General features: G+C 54.4%; 1 protein-coding gene across 1 annotated transcript; it reads left to right on the plus strand.

The window, feature by feature from the left end:
- The first annotated feature begins 88 nt into the window (after positions 1-88).
- Positions 89-14,504, plus strand: TRIP13 (thyroid hormone receptor interactor 13). Its single transcript, XM_022581319.3, has 13 exons — positions 89-286; positions 1,056-1,221; positions 1,316-1,445; positions 2,153-2,208; positions 2,983-3,073; positions 4,330-4,402; positions 7,021-7,084; positions 7,879-7,965; positions 8,191-8,297; positions 9,981-10,134; positions 12,016-12,128; positions 13,094-13,163; positions 13,495-14,504. Exons 1-13 carry the CDS (start codon positions 195-197, stop codon positions 13,588-13,590), a joined length of 1,299 nt encoding a protein of 432 aa, XP_022437027.1. The 5' UTR covers positions 89-194; the 3' UTR covers positions 13,591-14,504.
- The last annotated feature ends 4,919 nt before the right edge of the window (positions 14,505-19,423 follow it).

Genomic DNA, 19,423 nt, shown 5'->3' on the forward strand with positions numbered 1-19,423 from the left:
GCGCTTCCGGGTCAGGGGGCGGGACGCTGCGCGCGGCAAGTTCGAAGCGCGGGCGCGGCGGAGGGCTGAGGCTGCGGCGGTGGCGGCGGCGCGGGACGAGAGGCGGCGGCGCGGGACGAGAGGCGGCGGCGCGGGACGAGAGGCGGCGGCGGCCGCGGTCCGGTCCGGTCCTCTCGGCTCTCGGCGGCGGCGCCATGGACGAGGCCGTGGGCGACCTGAAGCAGGCGCTGCCCTGCGTGGCCGAGGCGCCGACCGTCCATGTGGAGGTCCACCAGCGGAGCGGCAGGTGAGCCGGGCCCCGAGCCGGCCGCGGCGCAACCCAGACCTGACAACACCCGACCTCGACCCGCCCCCCGCGAGCCTGACCCCGACCAGATCCCGCCCTGACAGGAGCCGACTCCGATCCCGAGGCGGACTCCGGCCCGGCCCCGGCCGAGCCAGGGAACGCCGGGCTCTGGAACTGCCGGTCGCAGGAGCTCCGAGTCTGGGGAAACGGCCCTGACCCCGCACCCTCGCCCGCAGTCCCGATCCCCGGCGAACCCTGTCTGGCCTAGGTGGGCGGGGAGGGGCCGGGGCGCCGGGGGTGCCGGTGGCGGGTGACGGGCCCCGGCGGGCGGCGGCGAGGGGGGAGGCTCTAGGGGCAGCCGAAGGGCCTGCGAGGTCTGGGAAGCAGCGGGCAGGGGGCTGAAGGGGGACCGCAGCTCACGGCCTCGTCGCCTGCCGCCGCAGCTGTGGGGCTTCCAGTCTCCGCTAATCACAGCCCTGTCACTGCGGCTGCGCTTTGCGGGCTTCACGTTGGGCCTCGCGTTATCCAGCACAGCTCCAGCGTAGTGACTGACCTCCAGGAGCCCAGGGTGGCACCGACTCTTGCCGTCGCCCCTTCTTCGGATGGGGACCTGGGGCACAGAGCCCTTGGGCGGCTTCCCCAGGTCACGAGGAGTCCGCGCAGGTCCCGCCTGCCCTCTTCACTGCTTTTTTTTTTTTTTTAATCACTTATTGTTAAAATGTTGGTTTTTAACTCAGACCTGATTTACGTGTTTTGTTTGTTTCCCTAGCACTGCAAAAAGAGAAGATCTAAATCTGAGTGTTAGGAAGCTCCTCACCAGACACAACATTGTGTTTGGCGATTACACGTGGACTGAGTTCGATGAGCCTTTTCTGGCCAGAAACGTGCAGTCTGTGTCCATTGTTGACACGGAATTAAAGGCTAAAGGTCCACAGGTAACTCGCTAATTCTCAGCGGCCCCGTGAACGTGCACTTGCTGTTTTGAGAGTGTGTTGTGTAGATTTATTTGATGTTTCCTTCTCGTCGCAGCCCATTGATTTGAGCATGTGCACTATTGCACTTCACATCTTCCAGCTGAATGAAGATGGCCCCAGCAGTGAAAATTTGGAGGAAGAGACAGAAAATATAATTGCGGCAAACCATTGGGTGCTGCCTGCAGGTACCCATGACCGTAACAGTAGGCAGAGCATGCCAAGAATGGGGGGTCGGAGGATGGCACACGCCTTGGGCTTATCAAGGAGATTTTGTCCGCTGTGCAGAATTTTAGAATGTTGTATCTGTTATGAAGTAGAAAGTATATCACAACAGAGCAGGGTAGAAACTTCCAGTATGAACCTGTTTGGATGTGGATCCGTCAAAGACAGTGCCCACTGAGAATTACACTGGCGCTCTGCTTTCCTGCCCAGTTGGTCAGTCTTGCTGGACCGCTGCTTTCTCCTGCCTTCTCGATGCTCCTCCGTGAACTTTGCCGATGGGGTCTAGCAGGCAGAATCCTGCTTCTAATCCGGGTTAGGCTTGATGTCCTAACGACTGGAATAGACCCGCCGCTCAGCCCTGCTGGAATGTCGGCTTGTGGGGAGAGTGGTGGGTTCAGGGTCTGTGCTTGTGTCCGAGCATAGGTCCACAAAGACAGGTGTGCAGAATAATACGACAAAGAGGTTAATTATCTATGCAAAGCCACGTGCGACTGCCACTTATTCAACATCTTTAATTTTAAGAACAATTTTAAAAGTTTAACTTCCCTGTAACCAGAATTTTAGCTTACCGCGTGTGGAGCAGTGGAGGGCATCAGTGGCTCAGGGCAGACCTAACCAGTAGGTGCAAGGCTTCCTTTCCTAAAATTAGGTTTTTGTTTTATTCTCTCAGCTGAATTCCATGGGCTTTGGGACAGCCTGGTGTATGATGTGGAAATCAAATCTCACGTGAGTTGTGCATTTTTCCCAAAAGACCCCATTATTTGAAGTAGAATCATTATTGTGTCACTCTCTAGCACTCCTTAACTCAGATGGGCTTTGTGAACACTGCTTACCAGCAGCCCATGTCCTGGATTTCTGTCCTGTGGGATTGCTCCTGAGTGGAGCTGCCCTCCGGGGAGTTCCCCTTGGAAGAAGGGGGAGCGTTGGGAGGGTGAAGACCACTTGCACTGGGTCACACGCTTGGTATGACCAAGCACGTGCACATGGTCACTCCCGTGGGCTGAGGAGGCAGTGCTGAGGGGCAGACCGAGCAGGTGGGCAGGTCTGAACCCCCTTCAAGGGGAAGAGTCCTGCACACTGGGGGGGCACTAGGGGTCTGTCCCCACCGCCCCTCATCACCCCAGGCTCCTCCAGGCAGCCACAGTGGACCGCAGAGCCCTGGCTGTTCTTTCAGTGAATGTGCCATGTGCTGGTCCACTGCTGTGTCCCAGAGGAAGGAGCTCACTCTTACTTGGCGTGTCCCTCAGTAGTTTTGTGTGTCGTTGGCATTTTAAATAAAAGTGATCTTTGTGTTCACCGTTTATCCTTAAAACAGTAACAGCCAGCGCTTGTCCTCTCATGTCTCAAGTTACCGTCCCAGTTGAAAGCCTGTAGGTGTGTGGCAGGTGTCTGGCCGTGGCGGTCTCTGAAGACTCCCGTCGCTCTACTCGCTTAGGGCACATTCAGCGGAACCTTTGCCTTGCTGGGGACTTCACCTGTACTTTTCCTTTCTCCACGCAGCTCCTTGACTACGTGATGACAACTTTACTGTTTTCAGACAAGAATGTCGACAGCACCCTCATCACCTGGAACCGGGTGGTGCTGCTTCACGGTAAAGCATCACAGCTTTTGTTTGTGTGACAAGATCAACTGTGCGAAATCAGGCTTTTGCTTGTGGCTTTGTCCTTCTGCGAGGAGTTGCAGCTCCTTTTTCCTGGGGGGGCCAGAGTTGTCCTAGAACATCCTCCTCTGTGAAGCCAGTCGGGCTCACACTATCTGGGCTTTGGTTACTTGACCCTTCATTTGGCAGCCACCTGATTATGCCTTTAATACTGTTATTAAACTTTTCACATAACTGCCTTATTTTCCGATTGATCGTGGACTCCTTAGGATAGCAGTTGCCTCGTATTTCTTCATAGTGTCCTTAGAGCGTCCCTTGATGGCTAGTAAACTGCAAAAGCCACACTCTACAGGACTCTGCCTAGTTCTTGGAGGAGAGTACTGGGTTTCCTTTCTTAATGTCCCTGGAGAGAAAAGAATCGAGAGAAAACCCCAGTTATAGTGAAGTAGGAGCTATAATTAAAAGGGTGATTAGTCTCTTTATACAATAAAGATTGTAGGCTCGTATACAACTTTAAGAAAACAAAGTTTCTTAAATAGCATATATTCTGGCAGATTGGCTTAATGCCAGGGTCAGTGTAGGCAATCCAGAGGCGTTTTAATTAGTGCAGTACGTTACTTGCATTTAGAATTGGTTGTATGTTTACTCTTAGACTATGGAAAATGCAGAAAATCAAAGTTGAACGTGTCAGCATTTTCTGTTGGATGGGTTCATGCTTCCACATCAGTTACCTCAGAGTTCCTGCAAAACGCTGTGCTAAGTGACGCACACTCAGGGCACAGGCCCTCGCCTTACGGCTCTCCCTGTGTAGCGTGGGGCTCGGGCCCACGTCCAGGTATCTGGAGTGGAAGATGGTGGTTCCGTGGGCTTCAGAAAGAGCAAACGTCAGTGCCTTCAGAAGGGTCCTGACGGCTACCAGGAAAGGTGTGTTTGACTTTTGAAAGATGGATTTTCATAGTCAGTGGATTTCATAGAGGATGTGTGGGGACGAAGAGGATGTCAGTGAAGATGTGGACAAAGGAACGTGGAGCGGACTGTGGGCCAGGAGGCATACTTGGTGATGTTTTCTAGCATTTACACCGCTAGGAGATTTCTTTGTAAGTTCATGAGCGGTACTTGTGGTAATAACATTCGTAGCATTGAAGCCTGTTCGTTATCTTATATCCTGTGGATAACGCAACTACTGTCGTTTAAGAAATTTCTTATAGCACTAACTTAAAAACATATTTGCTTGCATTTTGTTACAGGTCCTCCAGGAACTGGAAAAACATCCCTGTGTAAAGCTTTAGCCCAGAAATTGACCATCAGACTCTCAAGCAGGTAACTTTGGTAATTTGAGAGAGGAGAGCCACAGAAGTGGGTTTGCTGGGTTTTCAGTTATAACAACGGAAGCTGTTTTTATTTTTAAATCATTTTACATGAAGAGTAGGTCTCTGTCTTTCAATGTAAGTTAATGAACTCCTCTGTACTCAGCGTTGTCTTGAGTTACGATTCCAGGCTTTTTAAACGTGGTGAGACTTGCTTTATGACCAGCACGTGGTCTCTCCTGGTGGCTGTCCCACCACGTGCACTTAGAACGTGCTTCTGCTCTCGTCGGCCGACTGTTGCGTGTATGTTAGCTCAGGATGCTTGGTGTCCATGCTGATCGTCTGTCTGCTGTTCTGTCGCTTGCTGGGAGGACTGTCCAAGCGTAGCACTGGGTGTGTCTTCCTTGAGTTTTGTCAATTTTGGGGTTTATAGTTGTATCACATTTAGGGAATATCTGGCTGTTATCTTTTCAACTAATACCCTGCTCTCTGCATTTGTTTACACGTTACACTGCCTGATACTGTCCCACAGGCCACTGATGTGCTCTTATGTGTTTTTCAGGCTTTAAAAATTTTCTGTCTGTGTTTCATTTTGGGTAGTTTTCTGCAGTATACGATCTGTCAGTGGAATTTTCATTTCTGATGGTGTATTTTTCTTTGGAGATTCTGTTTGGTTCCTTTTATACTTGTATTTCTCATCCCATTGTGTTCTCGGTAAATCCTTGGGTAAGAGTATGATAGCTGTCTTATGCTCTGTCTACCAAGTCCATTGTCGTTATCATCTGGGTCTGGTTACGGGACGCATGTTTCTGCTTCTTGGCGTGTCAGGTAATTTTTGATTGAATGCGGACGTTATGATTTCAAGCGTCTGGATTCTGTGCTCTGTCTTTAACAACTGCTGGGTTTTGTTCTGGCAGGCGTTTGTGTACTTGTCTTTGGTGTGATCCTCTTGAGTTCTCTTTTTAAGCTTTGTTCGAGAGGGGTCTCGATGTGATCTAGGCTTAACCCTCAGGTGGGGCCCTTCTCGGGTCTCAGTTGAGCCCCTGAATGAGCAGCGAGTACTCTGCACCTTGGCTGTTGGGGCCTTGAACACTCCTGGCCTATGAGCGCCAAGGTTTCCCTACTCAGACACACCACATACCCAGGAAAGACTCCAGGGCCCCGTGATGGTTTCTGGAGCTTTATTCCTGCGTATCCCCCTCCTCTCTGGAACCCTGCTCTGTAGCCTCCAGACACCTCAGGCTCCTTGAACTCTGGCCTCTGTCTCCTCGACTCAGCCTGATGGCCACTCTTCTTGGGTCCCCCCCACGGTCACTGTTGGAAGGTGCGCCAGGCAGGAAGTCAGGGCGGTCGCGCTCGCCCCGTTGCCGTCCTCTCGGGTCACAGTCCTCCGGAGCTGTTGTCCAGTGCCTGTCACAGGCGTTGTTTCATTTGTTCTGCCTGGTTTTCCAGTTGGTTAAGGCAGAAGGTAAATATGACCCCTGTTGATCCAGTATGACTAGAAGAGGAAACCCTGTGAGATTTACTTTGAAATCTATTTTGTTTTCAAAAATGTCTTATAAGTAGGGAAATTGCTTTATTTCAACCCTTTTTTTTACGTTTAGTAGCTTGGCCTTGGGCTTTATACAGTGAAATGCATCTGTGTTTTGAAGACCTCTTAAGGGCGGTTTCCTAAGCCACCAGAGGGGGAGGTGTTATTACAAGAAACGGGACTTTTCCAGTACAAAGATCTGGAAATCTGTACTTATTTTGTGGCAGAAAGAAGCCTTAGCAAGTCTTTTTTGCCCACTTCACTTAATAATCAAAATGCTTTATAATTAATTTTGTTTAATAGTCAACCGGATCATTAGGTTGTCTATCTCCCCCTTCTCCTATTTTGTTAAACAGAATTAGTAAATGGTCTTTTTCAACTGGAAAATTAATGATACTTTTTAAAAGTAATTCTTTTTCTTCTGTGGACTTTTGACCTGAAAGAAACTGTGAAGAGGACCTGGGAGTTAGCTTTTCTCGGGCCTGTTTCCTGTTCGATTTTAGTCAGAACCAAGTGCATCCAGTCTCTTGCCACCTCCTTGGTGGACGGGGTGTTAGTGCTGGATTTCAGTCAGTGTGTGTTCAGGTTCCCTTTTGAGCTTTCCAGGGCTCTAGGTTTGCAGGAAGTGATTTTGTGCCGGAAAACAAATTGTCACATTCTTTACAGTTTTGTGGAAGGAGGACAAAATGTTCCGCTCTGGCCAAAACATTCGTCATGCTCGTGTTTTGATTTCTTTGCTGTGTTACTGCAGGTAATGCTTTTCCAATATGGAAGCGTAAATTATAAGTAGATTTAAAATGAGAGGGATTTTATCTTGCTTTAATTCAAATGAAGGTACTGTTCAGTTCGAGAAACTTAATTTGCTCCATCCAGAACTATTGACGTTGATGCGCCTTGTTAGATTTTTCATAATTTTTAGTATTTAGCTTGCGAGGTAGCCCAATCCTGTGTCAGTGGCTGTAATGATTTAACAAAGTAGCCATTCTCAACCTGCTGGGCGTTTGAGAGATGTTGCATTAACGAGGTGGAGGTGGCTCCTGCAGAGGAGGCTGCCAGACTGGTTTGTAACAATTGCTGTGACTCTTTTCTTCCTGTCTTAGGTACCGGTATGGCCAGTTAATTGAAATAAACAGCCACAGCCTCTTCTCTAAGTGGTTTTCAGAAGTAAGTGTTAGTACTAATTCCAGTTCTCTGGATTGTCAGCCATGCAGTTGAAAAGTTGTCCTGTAGATTAGGCAAACTTTCTCCTCCAAAAGCTTTAGGAGAGAAAGAGGTGAAATGGGAAAGTGAACAAGGGGCTGACTTTGTGGTCAGAGAAAACTTCCAGAGCTCAGCGGTAACTTGGAAATAGTGTGAGGCCTGAGAGGACCCTCTGCCCGTCACATCCAGACCTCTGACTGGGTGGGACAGGAAGTTCAGTGTAACCTTAGGAGGGAGGAGTCTGCCTTCTAACGGGGCGGCACCCCTCAGCTGAGCATGCGCTGGGGGCTTGAGCCTCGTTCACCATCTGTGAACTGAGGGACTCCAACCAGGTGATGTCACAGGTGCCCCTCACCTCTGAAAGGCTCTGCCGCAGGCACCTGTCAGGAGGTCCCCCTGGTGGGTGGTGAGTGGGGACAGGGAGTGCCCATAAGGGGTGCACCGGGCCGGTTTGCACGCGAGACCCAGGCTGTCCTGGTCATGAGGACAACCGGGAAGGGAAAGGAGGAAAGACAGGTGGGCCAAGGTGCGAGTCACCTGAGCCATGCATCCCTGGCCCACGAAGCCGGGAGGGAGGACATCTGGGTTCTCTGCAGACTGGCTCCTCTGGTTCAGGGAGTTTTCCGAGGGGCCGTCAGGAGACAGTGGGCTTGTGCGGCCACCTGGGGTCAGAGCGAAGCCAGGTGGGGACAGTGGACACGTGCGCACCAGGCAGCTTGATGAGTGCAAGTGGATAATGAAGAGTGTTTTGCTTCCAGAGTGGCAAGCTGGTAACTAGGATGTTCCAGAAGATTCAGGACTTAATTGATGACAAAGATGCTCTGGTGTTTGTGCTGATTGACGAGGTACGTGTGTTCAGACTTTAAACCTGTGACTGCACGAGGCTCAAGACTAGCGGCCTCGTAAATCGCTGGGGCGCTGCCAGCCCCGCACGGGTCCAGCCTCCACAGGCTCCGTGTCCTGCAGTCCTCGCCCCTTGGGCACCCCTCTCATCAGGCTCACAGTGCACGTGCGCATGCCCACACCTGCGTCTGCTCGGCTGACAGCGCCCCGTTGCTCCGTCCCTACAGGTGGAGAGCCTAACGGCTTCCCGCAACGCCTGCAGGGCGGGTGCCGAGCCTTCGGATGCCATCCGCGTGGTCAACGCCGTGTTGACCCAGATCGATCAGATCAAAAGGTAACGCTGTGCCCAGCGGGCTTGCCTGAGAAGCACGGACACCGCTCAGCCTTACTCCCAGCTTTTCTAGCTAAGAACGCATCTGACATTGAGCGTGGGCTCTGTCTTCTCCACATTTGAGGCAGCTTGTGCTAAATGCACGTTTTAGAAATTAAGTATTTTTTGCTTTATTAAAGTATTAAAAATACAAAACAAACCTCGGGCGTGGGGAGGATGTGCGCCCTGCAGAGAAGCATAAATGTGGTGTCTGAGTCAGTGCCAGCAGGACCCGGTGTCGGTGGCCGTTGAAGGGCCGGCACTGGGCAGGTGGGGCGCCAGCTGCTCGCCCTTCGCGGGGCGTTCATGTGTCCGCAGCCCAGTCCTGCAGCTCAGGCCTGTGGCCAGTGTGCCCAAAGCCGGTCCAGCTCTGGGGGCGGCTCCTGACTCACGAGAAGCCCCGTCTGCCCTGTGCGGGCTCCCGCCAGCCCCTCGGGGTTCCCCTGTTGCCCTCCACGTGCCGCGCTCAGGAGGGGGTCTGCTGGGTGGGGTGCCGTGAGCTGCACTGCGCTGTGTCGGACTTTACCCTGCTGTCTCAGTGTTCTTCACGGCGGAGAACATCCTCATTGTCTCTTGGGGTCAGCGGCAGGCGTCCCTTGCTTGTCCTGCAGGCGAACTTCGTGTGAGGTGTAGACCCTCTTGTCTCTGCCCCCTCACCCCACCGCCCCACTCTTCGGTCTGGTTTCTCCCCCTGCCACTGCCCCCGCGTCCACCCCAGCGCTCAGTGTGGAACCATCCGCGGCGTTCAGACCCCGGGGCCCCTACCTCTCTCCGCTCTCCTGACCTCTCCGTTTCTGCTGCCGGCGTCTCCCCGGCATCTCTGGGCGGGGGAGGGCCTGCACTCCCACCCTGCTCACGGATCTGGTGGGCGAGTCTCCATCGAAGACCTGTACGTCCACACAGTCCCCGGCCCTCGTTCGGCCCGGAAACCCCAACTCCCCGCGGTTCCCATTGCACTGATGGCCTTGCTGCGCACCCACTGCTCAAGGCAGAAGATGGGGCCCCCGGACCACCTGCGTCACTCCGGGAGGAGTGGAGACTGGGGCTCTGGTTTTTCTCTCACCCCACTCACCTCACGCTGCCTCTGTGCGGATCTGACCGTTTGTGAAAAGCCCGAGTCCCGGACGAGGGTCCCAGCGGCGTGTGTGCGCCCTCCGTGCAGCCTGGGCTCACCAGGCTCCTGGCCCGTGTGCCCGCCCCGCCCCGGGCTCACCCTGCTCACCCCGCAGAGGGCTGTGTACCTGTGTATGGCCGTGCCCAGGCAGGCGGGAGTGTGGGTGCTGGGGGCTCGGGCGTGCGCAGAGGTGAGGGGTTCGCCGTGGGTGAAAGGCAGGGGGATGTCAAGCAGGGGCCCGGGACAGCTTTCCGGGAGGCAGGGGAGCGACCGGGGCACACGGCCCGGGGACGGTCTGCTGTGTTGCAGCTAGGAGAACCTGGCAGGAGTTGGGGGTCAGGCAGGAGCTCAAGGCGCAGGGCTTCGGAAGGCCTCGCGGGCAGGTGTGCGGAGGGGGAGTGTAGCCGGCTGAAGGGCGCTGGCTGAATGCCCGGGACCTTGGTGGCCGTCTGTCCTGACGCTCCTCGTGTCGGGTCAGGTGTGGTCGAGTCCCTACAGCATGGGGTGACCGGTCCTCACCTCTCTGTCCGCAGGCACTCCAACGTGGTGATCCTGACCACGTCCAACATCACGGAGAGGATTGACGTGGCCTTCGTGGACAGAGCTGACATCAGGCAGTACGTTGGGCCGCCGTCCGCAGCAGCCATCTTCAGAATCTACCTCTCCTGCCTCGAAGAGCTGATGAGGGTGCCTTGGTTTTTCTCTCTCTCCTACTCAGTAGATTTCTTACGTTTCCTTAACCCGCTGAGGTAGCCGAATGTATCTGGTTCCAGTATAGAATGAGGTCTCTCAACCTGACATCAGTCATCTCCTGAGATTGAAAGTTACAGTTGTTGGGGACTTCCTGGTGGTCCAGTGGTTAAGGCTCCGTGTTTCCACTGCATGGGGTGAGGGTTCGATTCCCGGTTGGGGAGATAAAATCCCACAGGCCACGTGGTGAGGCCAAAAAAAAAAAAAAAAAAAGCAAGCTACAGTTGCATCTGCAGGCTGAGCGAATAGTCGAAACCACAGCCACTGATCGAGTGTTCTGCTGATCATCATGGTGGTTTGATCTGCGGATCTGCAGGTGCTGAGTGAGTAGGGCTGCGGGCCCGTCCCGGACCTCACGGCCTTTGCAAGTGACCTGCCCTCGGGGCCTCGATTTCCTCCCCTGAAAGAGGAAGAGCGGTAGTGGTCGTGGTTCACAGGGAGGTCACGGGACTGGGGGTCGTAGTTCACAGGGAGGTCGTCGGCTGCAGTGTTCGCGGCCCCAGGTTCTACCGTCAGCGCGAGCACAGCGGCAGCGAGTGTGTTCACGTTCACTGTCTGTCTCTCGCGAGTCAATCTAAGGGCCCGCGTGTGCCCGTGGGCGGTAACCAAGCCAGCCGACAAATAGGGATTTCTACAGCGATCGCCAGGCTGGCATCCTTGTAACTGGCTGGGGGATGGGACCACTGCCTGCACCACGGAGTGGGGGCCCCAGCGTCCTCACAAGGGTGACCCGGCCTCTGTGACGGGGACGGGAGCTGGTCTCCGCCCCGGGTGCGCTGTCCAGGGCCCTCCTGCTTTCCCGCACCATGGTGGGGGCGGGGGGGGGCGTGGAGTTTCGACGTGGTGCTGCTGTTTAGGGGCCTGCGTGGTGGCGGGTCCTGCTGGAGGCCCCCGGGGGCCTTTCCAGGGTGCCGCGTCGCGCCGTGCTGCGAGTCCAGGGGCCGCCCTGAGGTTTCGCCAGGCGTTCGGACGTTTTCTGGGAGCCGAGTGCCTGGAGCAGGTGTCGTGTCCTAGACGGTTTATGGGAAATGAAGACATTCCGACGGGGCGGCGGTTTGGCCGGCCCTGATGGCTGTCGGCGCGCGACTGTGGCCCTGCGCTGTCGGGAGCCTGCTGGACGGCTCACGTCCCTGGGGGGTCCGCGGGAGCCTGAGGGAGTGTCACACAGTCAGGTGGGAAGGTCAGAACACACCCAGCACAGACCCTGTTGCTTAGTTTTACCTACGACCCCCACCAGCCCTCCCAAATGAGCAGCCAGACCTCTCCTTTCTCCTCTTGTGGCTTCTGAATCAGCGTGGCAGCGGCAGCGTGGCAGCCTGACAGTTTAGCGCGCGTGCTTGGGAAGGAGCGTCCCACGTGCAGACACGTGGTCTGGGAGCTGAGCTCTAGGACCCGGGTTCATGGTCAGTTAGAGGCTGTCTGACATTCCACCAAATGAGAGTCTTGGTTTTAAAACAGTGAACAGAGACCCTCCTTGAAAGGCCGGCCAAGTCCGGCTCCAGGGCCCAACTCTGTCCATTGTGGGATGTGACGCATGGTTGAAACTGAATATCAGGCTGGACTCAACACCTCTGAGTTCCTCCCCACCTGACACGTGCTGAGGACATGTTTTGCCCACAGGAGCAGAAGAGGCTGAGCGCTGTGGTTTCCGAGACATGTTTTGCTGTCTGTATTCTTGCCTTTGTTAGAAGAAGAGGGGCTGTGTGAGAGAGCTGCTTCCTGGGGCCCGTGCAGGCCCAACGGCCCCTCTTGGGTTTCTGAGATGTGGCGTGGAGTGTGCCTGCCGCCTGAGTGCTGCCCCTGCCTGTGTCCCCACAGTGTCAGATCGTATACCCTCGCCAGCAGCTGCTCACCCTCCGCGAGCTGGAGATGATTGGCTTCATTGAGAACAACGTGTCCAAGTTGAGCCTCCTTCTGAGTGAAATTTCACGGTGAGCGCTGACCTCGCTTTCGTAACCAAGAGAAGCCTGTTTGCTTTGGGATTGGCGGGGAGGTCGTCGTAATTGCCTGTGGCAGCCGTGGTTGTAGTCTGGGGTCAGATGGCACGGGCTTGATCCCGAGACATCGCACGTGCGCCCGAAGCCCCCAGGCCTCCCTGATCCTGGGCTCCTGGACAGGAGACTGGAAGGCAGCTGCCCTCCTACCTCCTAGACGTGACAGCGGACCATGAGCAAAGTTCTGCCCTTGTGTCTGGAAAGACGCTCAGGCTAAGGCTCTCTTTGACGCATTACTGATTTCTTAAGCAACGTCTGGGAAACTTTTACAAATTGGCAAGAAAATAAAATGGAGGCTTTTGCTTTGATAAGCAAACAGTTAAACAAGTAAACAATTAGGGCGCTTAGGCTTGGTGCTTTAGGAAATAAAGGAAAGTGGTCCAGCTACCTGGGCACCGAGGGACACGTAACACGTGAGCATCGAGAATCGTGGGCACGCCTGCTCAAGGCCCAGGCTGGTAGCGCTTTCAAGTTCTCAGATGGCCTTGGTGATCAAGGGAAGCTGGGAAATGGAGCAGAGCCCTGAAGGACAGTTAGAATTTGCATAAACTGGAGAGAAGTCAGGAAGGCTGCGGGCGCCCTTAGGTGGGTTGCACTGCAGACACCAGCTGGCGGCGCTGCCTGTTGGAGAGATTTAGTTAAAGTGGCTGAGGTGGGACGGGAGAGCAGTTCAGAGACGTGGGCAAAAATTCACCAAGACGTGAACCAGCCCGGTTCCTGGGGGAGCCCTTGTTGCCAGCCGTGTGCCCACCTCACTGTGCTCCTTGTGAGGCCGTGGGTGGCGTCAGGACCCTGTCCTGGCCCCCCTCGAGGGGCTCTGGGGGAGGGACGTGCAGGGTCTAGTCCTGAAACATGCAGCGGTCCGTGTGGAGTTGACGCCCCGAGTGTGGTTATGTTCACAGGAAGAGTGAGGGCCTCAGCGGCCGTGTCCTGAGAAAACTCCCTTTTCTGGCTCACGCTCTGTATGTCCAGGTGAGTCCCCGGCCGAGCTCCGCCTCCGGGCCCTGTTCCACCGCCGCCCGCTCTGTCCAGCAGGGTGTGGCCTCGCCGAGAGTCCCACTTGCCACCATTGGGGTGTCTGCCTCATTTCACGTTTCTAAAGCGACGGGCTCCTGGGGCAGTGGGAGGAGGTGGCCGTGTGTCTGCTCACCCCTCGCTGGCATGTCGAGAGCTCACGTGCAGGCCCCCCCCTGCCACCTAGGAGGTGCTTGTGCCCTGGGGTGAGGGGAGGGTGGGGGGCGCGGGTGCTGCCGGGTGGCCCCTCCGAGGACGAGAACACTCACAATGCTGTCTGTCTTTCCAGGCCCCCACCATCACCGTCGAGGGCTTCCTCCAGGCCCTGTCTCTGGCCGTGGACAAGCAGTTTGAGGACAGAAAGAAGCTCTCGTCGTGCGTGTGACCTGACATCCCCGTCTGCGTTCTCGGGGAGCACACAGCAAGGAGGCGACAGGCTTCTCTCACAGCAGCGGCCGCCCCGGGAATCTCCGAGCCCGTGGCTGAGCCTTGCCGGCCAGAAACCCACAGGCCGGTGTTGTACAAGAAGCGTGTTATATCTACGTACTTTTAAACGCGTGTTAGAAGACAAACAGCCTGTCGTTTTCCCTGTTTTAAAAGACGATCATCTGAGCTCTGTGTCTCTTTGTAAAGAACCGTCTAGATGTCCTTGCTCTAGCCTGGCTCCGGTTGACTGGGCCCAAAATGCTGACAAATTTTGTTTAGAAAAGATGATTAAGTAAGCTTTATAGAAGCGAAGCAGAAACCACATTGCCTTAAATAAGAATGTAATCATAGCATTGAAAGAAAAGTGCACGTCACTCGAGGCAAGACAGCGTTTGCCTCCTGCCGTGAGCTTGTTCTGTTCAGTGCAGACATTTGGAGATTGATGAATAAGAAAAACCTGTTCCTATGTTAACAGAAATCGAGAAGAAAATTCTAGGGCAGGTGCTCTTCTCAGTGAGCAGACAGGCTCCACTTGCGGGGAGGAGAAGCTGACGCGGGGCGAGCCTCCCTGGTGCCCAGTGCAGGCTGGCGTTACGGGGACGTTTCACGGTCAGTCACGGCCCAAATGCGGATTGATGTTAACACGTGTAAAATAAATTGGCCAATAATTGATGTATCCCACAGAATATCGCGTTTGTTGCTTTCACCTCATGCTAAAATAAATTTCATATTAGTGTTTCGTATACACTTTTAAAAGAACACGTTACCTTTTGTCACAGAACTTCTTAAGTGTTAAAATTGTTTTTCCAAAATTTTCTCATTTTGATTCTCTTATCACTCTCAAATGCTTTGAGTTTTATTTTAAAATTACTCACACGATCACTTGACTTTTAGCCTGTTTTACGCCTTGAGGTGAAGGTGCATCGTCTGCACGGGGCTGTGCAGCCCGGGCAGGCCCAGGGTCAGGGCTGGGCTGGGGGTGGGAGGACCCGAGTTTCCGCCCCTGGGCCGTCGGCCGTGCTTGGCTCCGGTCAGATCCAGGACTAGAGCGACTGCGGCCCTGGGGCCCGGGCCTGGCTCTGTAGTCTCCTCAAGACCTTGAAATCGGGTGAAAGTGGTGTCTGTGGGCCCTGGGATCAGAAGAGGGGAGGGGGTGCTCCACGCTCCAGGGTTGCTACTGAAGTGCCCAGCGTCCAGGTGTCCAGATGGGAGCGTGGGGGCAGCGGGGGAGGGAAGCCCCGAGAGGGGCGGCGGCGGGGCCTCTCCCAGAATGCGGGTATGTCTGACGCCGCCGCCTCTGGGCACCAGGGGTCAGCGCTGCTCCTCGGGACGGACAGCGGGGGCTCCGGGTTCAGCCAGGGCTCCGGGGCGGGGCGAGAGTGGTCAGCAGAGATGGCCAGGCTTGCCCCGCGCTCCTGTTCAGGCTCTCTGGCCTCCTCCCCCGCCGCCATGTGTGCCCGTGCCCACGGGACATCGGCACCCGCGTGCCAGCCAGGTGGGGGCGGGAACACGGATGCTCGGCACCCATCCTGCCTTCTCGGGCCCCAGCTCACCCGGGGGGAGCGGGCCGGACCCCCAGGCAGAGGACGCGGACCCCCCGGGCGCCTCACCGGGCGCGGGCTGTCGTGGGCACGTTCTGGGCCGCGGCCAGAAACCCGAGACACGAGTGGCCGGGCCCTGGGGCCAGGGTGGGTCCGCGCGGCCCACCCCCTAGGGGCAGGTTCCTGTGCGGGGGGGGGGGGGGGGGCGGTGAGCCCACCGAACACGGCGCCCGCTGGCCAGGCCTCTCCTGAGCCCCCGGCCTGGCGCAAAGGGCTCCGGCCCGACCCCTCAGCCGGGAGGGGCGCCCCACAGGAGAGGCCGCGGACATGGGGTGGACGGAGCAGAACTTCCCGGGCAGGATGACCTGGAGGACGAGGCGACGGGGATCAGGGATGGCGAGGGCGATTCTCAAGGTCACGCCACCGAGGAGCCAGGCGCTGAGCTGAGGGCGCTGTGGCCGCAGCCCCTCCACCCGACTTGGAGGTGACACCTCGCAGAAAGGCCCAGGAGCAAGCTGACGACGGCGGCTCCGCCTGCCCAGTCTGGAGGCCCTTCTGTGGAGGCCGTGGTTCCCGCCCTCAGCGGTGCCCCAGGGCGGCGGCTCCTGTCACCATGGCAACGTGGTGGCAGCCTGTCTCCTCGGGCTGAAGTGTCCTTTGTGATGGGGAGGTGGGTTTTCCATCCCCTGAGTTCTGAGTTCCGACTCAAACTTACTCCCTCGACCATCTGGTTACTGTTCAGGACAGGAAATATTTTGTTCTCTGTCACCTTATATCATTCAGAACTGGAACCTTCTTTCTCTCTCACCTGAGCTGTCACGGATGGAAACCTTTATTCTCTATCATCTCCAGATTTATCTATTCTGACTGGAAACCTTCTTTTTCTCTAATGTGAGTTATCCTTTGTTCCTGAAAGCTTCTTTGTCTATAATCTGGGTTCGCATTTGTTATTGGAAACCTTCCTCCTCTATCAATCACCTCAGTTAGAATTTATGACAAGACAGTTTCTTCCCCTGTCACCCGAGTCATTATTACTGACTGGAAACCTCCTTCATTATCACTTGCGTCGTCCTCTGTGACTGGAAACTTTCTTCCTCTATCCCCCGATGTCATCACAACGCGAAGGCTCTTTTCTCTTTCAGAGAATCATCACTTCTGAGGGGAATCCTTTCTTTATCACTTGGGTTGTCTGTGTCTGCAAACTACCTTCTCAGTCGCTCGATGTGCCTCTGTGACGAGCAGTCTTCTGTCTGGACCACCTGAGTTACGATTTATGATCAGGAAACTCCTTTCTGCATCACCCACTTGGGATTTATGACTGGAAAGGTTTTCCGTTGCCTGAGTGACCATTTATGACTAGAAACTTCTCCCTGTGTCACGGGAGTTAGCACTTAGGGCTGGAGACCGTATTTATCTGTCTCCTGATTTAGCATTTGTGACTGGAGGTCATCTCTTTCTACCCCCAGTGTTGTCACTTATGACTGGAAACCGTCTTTCACCATGACCCGAGCTATCATTCCCTTTTGGAAACTTTTCTTTTTTACTAGTTTTGAGCAACAACCTTCAGTTTTGCCACCTGAGTTGTCATTTGTGACTGTTATCCTTCTTCCTCTGGCACCCGAACCCTCGTTTACGACAGGACGTCTTCTGTCCTGTCACCTGAGTCATCACATGAGGCTGGAACATTTCCTTCTCTTGACCCTGTTACCTCCGTGACGGACGGTCTTCTTTTTTTTTTTTCCAAGCGTGCACTGGTTTATTGACCATGGACGGTCTTCTTTTTCTGTGATCCGAGTTATCGTTTGTGATGGAAACCTTTTTTTTTATATAATGTTGGTTACCATTTATGACTGGAAACCTTCTTTCTCTATCACCTAGTTATCATTCATGACTGAAGTTTTTTTCTCTCCTGATTGATCATTTATGACTGAAAAGTCTTCTTTCTCCATAATTGATGACTGGTACCTTGTCTCTTTATCACCTGACATCATTCAGGCCTGGAAACCTTCCTTGTCTCTCACCTGAGTTATCATTTATGAGTGAAACCTTTTTCCTCTGTCACCTGAACTATCACTAATTATTGGAAACCTTTCTTTTTCTGTCTTATTTATGACTAGAAACCTTTGCTCTATCACCTTAGTTCTCTATTTTGACTTGGAACCTTCTTTCTGTATCACCTGAATGATTATTTATGACTGGAAACCTTTCTTTCTCTATAATATAAGTCTTCATTTGTGACTCAAAACCTTCTTCTCTAGCTTATGAATTATTATCTATAACTGGAAGTTTTCTTTCTTATTACCTGACTTACAATTTTTAACTGAAAACATTTCATTTTCTCTCACCTGAGTTATTATTTACAACTGGAAACACTCTTTCTCTATCATATGATTTATCTTTTATGGCTTGAGAAAGACAAATGTTATCACTTATGTGGACTCTAAAAATTAAAGCAAACAAGTATAACAAAGTGGAAACAGACTCACAGACACAGAGAACAAACTAGTGGTGACCAGCAGCGAGAGGAATAGGGGAGGGGCAAGGTAGGTGAAGGGGATTTAGAGGTACAAACCACTAGGAATAAAACAATAAAGTTACAGGGATATAATGTACAGCACAGGGAATATAGCCAATATTTTATCATAACTTCGGAGTATAATCTATAAAAGTACCGAACTACTATGTTGTACAGCTGAAACTAATATTGTAAGTCAACTATATTCAAATAAAAAATGTGAAATGAGGATTTAAACCACTTCATAATTAAATTACCTTAGAATTTATTTTAAAAAAATTTTTAATGAATTTAAGAAAATAAAATAAAAACAGGAAGCGCCAGTGGGAAGACTTAATCACAGAGGCACTGCCGAGTGGCCTAACATTTCCCAGTAAACGGGGCTGGTGCCGCCCCGGGGCTGCTTCATCCCTGCGAGGGCCCAAGATCCCCACGGGCAGAGGGCTCCCCTGGCGGGGCTGGGGTCCCCATGGTGCAGGCCCCACGTCGCGAGTTTCGGGAGCCCAGCGGCTGGGCAGTGGTGATTAAGTCCAAGTGCCGCCCGGCTCTGGACACAGGACAAGCTGATGTTAAACACCTGATAGACACTGATGGGTGTCAGAGGCCGAGAGTCTCCCGCTGTGTCTGTGAAGCAGCACGTGCTCAGTGACCCCCGTGTCCTCTGAGGGCCTCATGGGGGCCCTAGGGCCACGCTCCCTCCCGAGGCCACAGAGAGGGTCCTTGCCACCTCTTCCGGCTCCCGGGGCTCCAGGTGTCCCTGGGCTTGTGGCCACGTCATCACATGGGTCTCCTCTGTGGCTGTGTCTCTCTTGCCCTGTCCCCTGTAAGGACCCTGTCTTCGGGTTTACAGCCTGGCGGATAAGCTAGCACTCTCTCATCCTACGACACTCGACACAATCACATTTGAAAGAATCTTTTCCTAATAAGCCAATAAGTTCATAGATCCTGGGGTGAGGCGGTGGACATCTTTTGAGGGCCACCCTCAGCCCACACGGGGCTCTGGGATCAGCCTGCAGCCCTTCCACCCTCCCCTACTGAAAGCGGCGCATCTGTCCCGGGCAACTTCCTTCCAGGCCGGCCAGCCTTCCAGATGCAGCGTTACTTCCAGAGTTTGGCCGTGTCCCAGAGGTCCTTCAGAATTTGTTCCAGAAGTAGAGCAGCAAGAGAGGAAACCCCAGGCCCTGCACACGGATAGGGGGTCCCCACACAAGGCCATCCCTGCCCTCGTGGGCATCAGCGGGGCTCACCCGTGGCCTCCCGGCCTGTGGATGCCCCCGTCACACCTGTGCACCAAGGACATGTCGGTGTCCCAAGGAACTCGTGGGGTGTGGGGTGCCTCCTCACCCCCTCTCCCGTGGCCCTGGGGCCCTTCGCCACTTCTGGTCCCTACAGGTGACAGGCCGGAGTGCCACACCTGGGCGCAAAAGAAACAACAGCTCTTGTCCAGGCCTCTGGGTTGTCCGGCCTCTCGAGACAGAGGCTGACTGTTCTGTGGTGGGAGGGGCTCCAGGATGCCCCGCCCCCTGCTCTGTCCGCCATCCCGGGACCACCCTCCTTGTCCACCTGACAGTTGCGTTAGTGACTGGGGCCCAGAGAGCACCCCCAACCCCGCATGCTCGGGAGCAAGGGTCTTCCCCTCCCCGCTCCCCCACTTCTCCGATGCTCTGGTTCTGTTGAATCCCACTGCCCCTCAACCCCGGCCTGGCCTCTGCATCCCCCCCACTCCACCCGGTGGA

Source organism: Delphinapterus leucas, chromosome 3, assembly GCF_059928025.1.
Source record: "Delphinapterus leucas isolate spDelLeu-1000000601 "Yukka" chromosome 3, BTC_Dleu_Yukka2, whole genome shotgun sequence".
NCBI classification, from domain to species: Eukaryota; Metazoa; Chordata; class Mammalia; order Artiodactyla; family Monodontidae; genus Delphinapterus; species Delphinapterus leucas.

Bases quoted from the DNA above. Each gene is read 5' to 3' on its own strand.
- TRIP13 (XM_022581319.3), top strand. From the start codon at position 195: ATGGACGAGGCCGTGGGCGACCTGAAGCAGGCGCTGCCCTGCGTGGCC. The intron at 7,966-8,190 runs GTACGTGTGTTC...CCGTCCCTACAG, and splicing joins TGTTTGTGCTGATTGACGAG to GTGGAGAGCCTAACGGCTTC. The intron at 12,129-13,093 runs GTGAGCGCTGAC...TTATGTTCACAG, and splicing joins CTTCTGAGTGAAATTTCACG to GAAGAGTGAGGGCCTCAGCG.